The sequence below is a fragment of the Folsomia candida genome, unplaced genomic scaffold (assembly GCF_002217175.1).
Source record: "Folsomia candida strain VU population unplaced genomic scaffold, ASM221717v1 Fcan01_Sc002, whole genome shotgun sequence".
Taxonomy (NCBI): Eukaryota; Metazoa; Arthropoda; class Collembola; order Entomobryomorpha; family Isotomidae; genus Folsomia; species Folsomia candida.
In genome coordinates, this window is record NW_019091194.1 from 9524913 (window position 1) to 9533182 (window position 8270).

The following is an 8270-nucleotide window of genomic DNA, read 5'->3' on the forward strand; positions in this document are numbered from 1 at the left end:
ACCCTGCATAACGTTACACTTTGGTTTAGTCTATGCAATAATTCGACAATGACTGTCGGGTACCACATCAAATCAAAAAGTGAGTTGAATGAAGTTGAATCAGTCAATAAAGTATGTTAACACTTTTAAACAATAGTACACAAAATGTGTGTGTGGATTGTAGAAATTGCACAGCTTATAATTTATCGGACTGAACCGAGTGTGACAAAAATATGCCATCCGTTTTAAACGGAATACCAAAGTTGGTAGGTATGTGCATAAAATGTTGTTGGAGCCATGCGGAATGTATAAACATAAAATAAGCACAAAAAATGTCATTGTTTATTCAAATTCATCAGTTTCTAATAACTTTTGTGGAAATTCGACCCTAATGCTTGTTGGTGCCAATAAGTATGTATTTACATATGTAGCACTATTCATTACTAGCACCAAAGATTCTTACCCTCGTAAAATTTTCCACGTCGTGCGTTTATTTTAATTTATTTGTCATTTGATCTTGTTTATCCGAAAGGAAGTGAAAAAGTGATTAAATTCTTAAAATAATGAATCATGAAAAGTGAACATCGATGTGTGGGAAGATATTTCATTGCCGAAAAATAGCTTGGTGTTCCAGTGAAAAAAAAATCATTACACAAACGTGTGTAATTTGATACGCAACAGAATATTTTCGAAAATTAACTGATAGCATAGAGGTTAAACCTGTTTCATTACGGATAGTGTGTGTAGATATGTAGATATACCGAACTGTATACATATAATAGCATGTCATATAGCTAGTTAAGTAAATTGACATAGAAAATTGCAGAAAACATATATGCAACAATGAACTACATATTTATATTATTAATCGCCTTATTAGTCTCACAATTAATTTATCATTACAAAAGTCCATTCATTACTGATAATGTTAAATGAATGCCTCACTTTCAACTTTTTAGGACGCGTCAAATTCGTCATAAATCAGAATGTAGATCAGAACTCTCTTAAAGCTGAAAAGCTTAATCCATGATTTTGTGACACTTGATACTTAATAATACCTTGCAATATATATGTAAACATAAGATTTTTGCAAACATTTCTTGATTGAGGCCCATCCAATTTTACAGGATGTTAATCGCTCGAATCTACATATATCAAGATCCGCTATATTCATCTATTTAGAGAAGCTAAATGAATTAGCTATTAATTAATAAAAGAATACTAAATTGGTGTCATATACATACTAAGCTACTTGAATTAGATTCTACATAAAATAATAATACTGCATATCTAAATATATAATTATTATGACACAAACTTATCCAGGAACCAGGCTTCCTGAGGGTATATATGCCGTAAGTTATGGTAAATTGTTCCATTTATAAAACAGTGGTTGTAGTGAGCAATAGCATGCAAATATGTTTTGGCTACACATTCAGAGCAATCATACATTACTGGGGCAGTTTATAATGGACTTTGAGATGCTGCTGGATAAAATATATCAATACGCGATCATGCATGTGAGACGAGATATTTGTCATCGTTAGTTTTGCCCAGCTAAACATTATTAGAAAGGAGAAGGAAGGAATAGGGTGAGACTCATGTGAGCAAGCCTCATTCCTGCATCACATGAAAAATTCATGTGATGAAATTTTTCTAATTTTTCTCAAAGACAATGATGCAAAGTTTGCACGCCGTTAATTATGTCATAGTTGTGATGATATAAATGATACATTATTCTAAAATCTGGAAATCCCTGATCCGCATTAAACTTGTTTATAGTTGATTACATAGTCAGTAATCATCAGTTAAATTGATACAATTGATATTACCGAACAAGAAATCCATCATCCAGATAGATATGTGTAAACACAATAAGGTAAATATGCAAGATTACACTGACTTACTTAATTTATGCAGTGAGAATTTGTTTGATTTGACTGATTTGAAATTATTGGGCAAATTTTATCTGAAATCTGACATATAAATGAGTGTGATGTATGATTTGTTTGTTTGAATGCGATTAAAATTGGTATAAATTCGACTGTTTACCTCATAACCTAATAAAACACTTTCTGGTGTACTCAGGTTGATTTATATTTAAATCAAAAGCATATTTATTAACAAATCTTAAGGAAAATGGCATTTCTTATCAAATTGACGATCACGCTTTTGGCTGGCATAGTTTTTCTACTGCAAAAGAGTTCCGCTGCAGAATGCTCCAATTGGGAAAAGCCCGTGCTGACTGCAGATTATACTCCTCAAGGAAACGTTGTTTTTTCGGCTGGAATGGACACGTATGAAACAGGAAATTCTAGTTCAACCAAAGTTTTGATCGCAGGTACAAAAAATAAAGTTCAATTATTATCGAGCTGCAAATTTTAAAGTCTAATTTATGCATATTGATAAAAGTTTTATCTTTTTATAAATCTAGTTTATGACATCTACGGCTTCAACCCGGGTCCAAACATTATGCAAATTTGTGATCGACTCGGCGAATATGGATATCGCGTGGGTTAGTCCATTACAGTTCTAACTAATAGTTTTAGTTTACTTGTGTGCATTCGTTGCAAATACACATTGATCTCGGTTGCTCTTGCTGACCTAAATCTTGGTAAAAATTTCAGTTATGCCTGACTTCTTTCACGGCGAACCATGGAGGAGAGAACATTATCCATATCCCACAGAGTATAAAATTGACCTAAAATCACTTTACATAAAATCATAGATATCAATTTTCATAGCGTTACCCGTTTTGTAGTGATGAGTTTCGTAACTTCGTAAAAGCAACTTCTTGGAACGAGTCTGTTCGAGAAGATCTGGGACTCGTCTTGCAAGAGTACAAGAGGCAAAATGTAACCGAATTCGGAATTTTCGGGTTCTGTTTTGGTGGCAAGATTACCGCACATGCCTTGGACACATATTCCAGCGACATTAAAGTGGGCGCACAGTTCCATCCAGCCGGAGCTGACGTCTACGATGCTACACGAATTAAGCGACCTGCAATTCTTCTTCCGGGCGCAAACGATCCCGATATGGTGGGACCATCTTCTTCTTATTTTATAGACTAGATATCAGGACTTTTTGTCAACCTCGGTTTGTTCATTTATGTAGACGGACTATTGTAACATCATCAACATTCTTTTGGGACAAGGATCCTGCGTGTACCATCATTTCACGGGTACTCGTCAAACTACTAATACCCATATTTAACATCTTTAATGTTTTATTTGTATTTATAGACGTGAATCACGGATTTTCGGGGGGCACAGCGAACTGGGCAAATGACACAATTCGAACTCGTGCTGAAGAGGCAGTTGGAATGTTTGAACAATTTCTCTGTGATAAATTTCCTGCTATATAAATCCATCTTCGTATCCATGTGCATACTTACATATACATTACACATGTAGACATAAGTAGCACAATGGGATGCAAATTCTAAATAAAGTTTCACTTGATGATGCGGGTGAAATGAAATCGTATTGGTATAGGTTCAAATTTGCGTCGGCGAATTAACAATGAATAAAATTATTGCAAAAAACTATGTTGCATATGCAGTTGCAATAAACAAATATCAACAAGAATGTTCGTTTAGGTCTAGAGTAACGGAAGAAAAGACGGAATTTGATTATGCAGGCAAGAAAGAAAATGATAATTTCTGCAACGTGTTTGTTTTATTGAAAAATCACGGTCACCCAGATTTGGCATATGAATTCGCGTCAACAATTATATTTTTCCGGACCGCAACAATTACTCATCAATGCACGAAACATTGGTAGCTGATCAACAATAATTTACATCACCGCTCAGTTAGTGTGTCATGAGCCAAGATAAAGGTAATAAAAGGATCATCATCAGGCCATAGTGAGGTAGAGTTGAGATAAGATTTCATTTCTGATTCCACTAAACTTTTATAATATAGACAAAACTGAAAAGGTGTAATTGTCAAGAATACTTAAAAAATGCGCTTTCGACATTGTGGGTTATCATCACTAGACTTATCAGGAACTTTTCCAGTTTTAGTTTTTTGCTTGACACTATACCTGTCGCAAACAGTGTCTACAGATGGAAGAAGCCTATCACTAAACGAACATTTGAGAAGAGGTCGACAATTTCAAGGGTACAGACCACCTCCACGACCACCTTCAAATTGGGTGACCAATACGTATCCTTATTGGAACGACGCCTCCAGATTTTTTCATCATCTTCAAAACATTTACTTGAACCAGTTTAACCCAATTTATCGGAGGAGTGGTCAACATCCAGTTCGTCAACACAGACCTCAAAACACTAGACAGCCCGATCCTAGCGAAGCAGGCTATGCGGCGATCCTTGGGTAATTGTAGTATCACAATGATACATACATAATAAAGAATAATATACTATCTTCTGTAAATCAGTAAATCTGAATTGTCAAAGTCTGTGTTGAACTGTTAAAACTTGACGTATGTATAATCAAATCATTAAAGCTTCGCTCGTTGTACATCGAAATAAAGTACATAATCATGGTAATTGTATGTATCATGTTACAAAAGCGTGAATCATTTTCATATATTGTCTAAGCACTAATACTTATCTAATGCAATATAGAGAATTTAATCCTACCCTACAAGCTACCAATCCATTGAAGATTTGCATTTTCCAGGGTAAATATATTGATAACGGTTAATCCACTGATTTGATGTCTGATTAAAAATTATCCACAAAATATGGAAAGACGGTGGAATTCAGGAGTTCAATACATACATATTGCAATTGCATGTATACATACGTGTTTAGTTTGTGTATCATGAAAGTTGTACATATGTATTTGCAATGAAGATGATGCACATTGCACAGTAGAAAATCCCGTAACTCTTTCCTTTGCTCTCACACTTCCACGTAATGTGAAAAAATTGTCTGTTTGACATACAGACAACACATTTCTGTTGCTCATCAAATGAGAACATCTGCTCGTTTTCTTGCAATTAGATTAGCACGTCTGGAAATAAATAATTGCAGCAAATTTCAAGTATTGTGACCACACTTGTGTTCATTTGTCTTTTGAATTATTAATAAATCTCGAATTGCGTAATCTTTATTTGTTTTGATTGTGGTGTGCAAATTGAGTACCTAATGAACAACTAAATTTAAAGGATGTACATAATAAGGTGAGCTAAAAAACTTTGAAGCTCGATTAGTCTTATTGAATTTAGGATATTGGTTTATCATTGCAGTCTGGGATCGCATAATGATCATTCGCGAATTGAAACAACCAAGGGGCATCAAGGACTCTCAATTAAGAAGTTTAAACCCACATAATTCAGGGCAATGACGAGAATAGAGAATATCTATGTACTTTGGCCCATAATTGGTCAAATCGGTGCTTAGCACCTCAGATACTAATAAAGATGCCCATATCTTCAAGATTGAGTAGTGAGCCCTTGAATGTCTTCACCTCCAAAAATTGGCTTTTATTTCTCGTCGCAGCGATTCATTTGTCGGCCGCACTGAGTCATTTTCTTCTCTCGGTCGTCAGCAAGTACGTAAGCAGAGATATTCATTATGGTGATCAAGCCTGCGTTCCTGCCACGGACTCCAATGCAACCCTGGCAATGTGCAGTGTCGCCAAGTCGAATGAAACGTAATTTAAAAATTGAGCATACTAATTGCATATGATTTCTAATGCGAGTTCTCAGACTAAAATGACCTACTGCAGATGTCAAAGCATTTCAAGCAGCGAAGGAAACACTTGCATTTGGGACTACACTGGACTTGGATTAGGTACAGGGGACGATCTTGGTTTGTGTTTTATTTACGAAATTATAATTGTAATTTTGTCTGCCTATTACCAGATTACCAGTTATTGGCAGGGCCTAGTTTTATGGCCGTCTTCACAACGACGAGCATTCTGTGGGGTTTGGCCGCCGATCGATTTAATCGAATAAATCTGTTGGTTTGGTGTAGCAGTGTCTTCAGTCTTGCAACGATTTTGACTGCATTTGCGACCAAGTTTTGGCATCTTGTGATTCTAAGGATGATTTTGGCTGCTGGGTTAGTAAATTAAATTATAAACAACGCTTAAGTAAGCGTGTTATAAAATGTTCATATGCAGGGTGGCCGGAATAGGTCCAATATGCCCAGGGATCATTTTCGACGCTTTTCCGGAAAAGCATAGAGCATTAGCAATGGGTTTTTTTCATTGGGGAATTTATCTTGGAGGTGGTTTGTCAAATGCTATTGGAAAAACTGTAACCGATCTCCACATATTTGTTCAGGTACGTGTACATGGAACTGTTCTATTTTAGGTACTTTAATTGAAAAATTATCATTTTCATTAATCCTATTTATTTTTGCCTGTCAGGGATGGCGTGGAACATTTCTTTCAGCCGGAATACCTGGAATTATCCTTGGATTGTTAGTGTTTTTAACTGGAAAGGATCCTCCTAGAATTCACAAAGGACATGAGCAGGATTTCCATTCGCATATGCATCATGGACACGCAACCAGTGGTTGTCCACCACCAAAGACTAATAATAGAACGCTAAACAATATGCATGTACAAGAAGAGGATGACGAGGACCAGGAGGATGTTATTGAATATGAAACCTGTGAGGCTCAAGTACTTATAGAGCAACATCATGTAAAATACCAAACAGCAAATGCGATCCCATTTTCTTTATGGAAATGCTGTCTCGAACCCCCAGTTTTGATGCTTGGAATTGGAGCTTGCATTCGTCAAGCTGGTAAACTGCTCTATTCTGACTCATTTATGCCAAAAAATTAGACCAATTGAAAGACTGAATATACGTGTTCTGAATATTTAGCTGGATACACATGGGGATATAATTCAGCATTGTACTATCAGACTTATTACCCAAACTTTGATGCTAGTTGGTGGCTGACATGGATAACTATTTTTGGGGGGTCGATTGGGGTTATTTTCGGAGGATTTGTATCTGACATCTTGGTATCTCGACTAGGCCTGTCAGCCAGGGCTTTGGTCCTAGCTGTTAGCCAGGTAACTTTACATGTGTACATATAATTACATCTGATTTATCAGAAAGTATGAAAAGAAAGATGCAACTGCAAATAATTTTTTCATGTCTTTCTTCATGTCTAAAACAAATGGAGGTCACCTCTTTGGGTCCCTCAGCCAATATTTTACAAAAACTTAACTTTTATTTCCCCCACCATTTAAATGACCTCCACTAGTCGCTAGGGCTAAAAATCGATTTTTGTTCTCATTAAACAGGTTGTGGCATTTCCATTCGCACTGGCTACTTTGTGCTATGACCCACCAATATCATTTTTTGCTCTGCTTATTGGCTACTTTTTTGGTAAGTTATATCAATAACTAATTATCTCATGACGTGTTAAAATCACTGAAATTTTCAAAGCAGTTAATAATGGTCGTACAATCTTCGTACAATTTCAGCTGAAATGTGGTATGGCGTTGTTTTTGCTATTCTCGTTGAACTTCTCCCACATGAGATAAGGTCTTTAGGAATGGCTGTAGCCCTCTTCGCCATTAACAATTTTGGGGGAAATGTTCCTGTGATTATCTCCCCGCTTTCTAACGCACTGTCATATAGGACCGCACTGATTTACTTGTATCCAGGGTCATTGCTGCTTAGTAAGTTATTTGATTCCATTTGACATATGCGAATATTCTACATTGATATATGTACATAGAAGTCACAATTGACTCTGCAACTACAATTTACATTTTAGGTTCGTTCCTATTCTTTATGGGATATCTCTCCATATCGAAGTAATCCCCCAATTATGAAGTAATTTACCCCGCTCGCTTCTATATGTATACATACTTATTACATTGTACCTGACGAACCTGACGACTGTCTAGATTGGTGCTATTCTGTGATTTTTACGAATATATCAATTTTGTTAAGCCCATTTAGTTTACTCATTTTTTGAACCGTATCAGAACTTATGAATCATGGTGAATAACACCTTGTACTTTAAATTATTAAATCCTGGGAAAAATAAAAATTTATTTTTTTACAACTCCAATAAAATGTCGGTGGTCTGTAAATTTCATTTTCCATTTGCTAGTTTATTTTATCTTCTATTTTAATGTTGAAGGTTATTTACATATCGAAAATCTCTTCAATTTGTCCTTCACAACCTTCTAGAGCTCGTCCCGTATCGGTATCCAAACTTTTTTTATGATTCCAGCAGCAGGACTGATATAAAATTGATGACACATACACTTGTATTTGACACGTTTTGTGGTAACGTCAAAACGTTATTATTAGTTAAAGTAATTTAGCATAACAATGAACATG

General features: G+C 35.7%; 2 protein-coding genes across 3 annotated transcripts; both read left to right on the forward strand.

Moving 5' to 3' along the window:
* Window positions 1-2033: 2033 nt before the first annotated feature.
* On the forward strand, window positions 2034-3566 carry LOC110844174 (carboxymethylenebutenolidase homolog). Its single transcript, XM_022090311.2, has 6 exons — window positions 2034-2320; window positions 2414-2494; window positions 2607-2667; window positions 2741-3017; window positions 3094-3160; window positions 3222-3566. The coding sequence occupies exons 1-6, from the start codon at window positions 2119-2121 to the stop codon at window positions 3341-3343; spliced, it is 810 nt and encodes a 269-aa protein (XP_021946003.1). The 5' UTR covers window positions 2034-2118; the 3' UTR covers window positions 3344-3566.
* A 1227-nt stretch (window positions 3567-4793) lies between these two features.
* On the forward strand, window positions 4794-8000 carry LOC110843764 (D-xylose transporter). Of its 2 annotated transcripts, none has more exons than XM_022089797.2 (10): window positions 4794-5132; window positions 5178-5605; window positions 5681-5745; window positions 5817-6015; window positions 6077-6239; window positions 6326-6707; window positions 6789-6982; window positions 7217-7301; window positions 7400-7597; window positions 7696-8000. In XM_022089797.2, the coding sequence occupies exons 2-10, from the start codon at window positions 5373-5375 to the stop codon at window positions 7737-7739; spliced, it is 1563 nt and encodes a 520-aa protein (XP_021945489.1). In that variant the 5' UTR covers window positions 4794-5132; window positions 5178-5372; the 3' UTR covers window positions 7740-8000. The 2 variants fall into 2 exon arrangements, with proteins under 2 accessions (XP_021945489.1, XP_021945488.1); XM_022089796.2 differs by having other exon boundaries at window positions 5199-5605.
* The last annotated feature ends 270 nt before the right edge of the window (window positions 8001-8270 follow it).

Excerpts from the sequence above, each read along its gene's own strand:
- LOC110844174 (XM_022090311.2), top strand. The coding sequence starts at position 2,119 with ATGGCATTTCTTATCAAATTGACGATCACGCTTTTGGCTGGCATAGTT. Across the intron at positions 2,668-2,740 it reads CATTATCCATATCCCACAGA|TGATGAGTTTCGTAACTTCG; the intron begins GTATAAAATTGA and ends CCCGTTTTGTAG. Across the intron at positions 3,018-3,093 it reads GCGCAAACGATCCCGATATG|ACGGACTATTGTAACATCAT; the intron begins GTGGGACCATCT and ends TCATTTATGTAG.
- LOC110843764 (XM_022089797.2), top strand. The coding sequence starts at position 5,373 with ATGCCCATATCTTCAAGATTGAGTAGTGAGCCCTTGAATGTCTTCACC. Across the intron at positions 6,016-6,076 it reads AGGATGATTTTGGCTGCTGG|GGTGGCCGGAATAGGTCCAA; the intron begins GTTAGTAAATTA and ends GTTCATATGCAG. Across the intron at positions 7,302-7,399 it reads GCTTATTGGCTACTTTTTTG|CTGAAATGTGGTATGGCGTT; the intron begins GTAAGTTATATC and ends GTACAATTTCAG.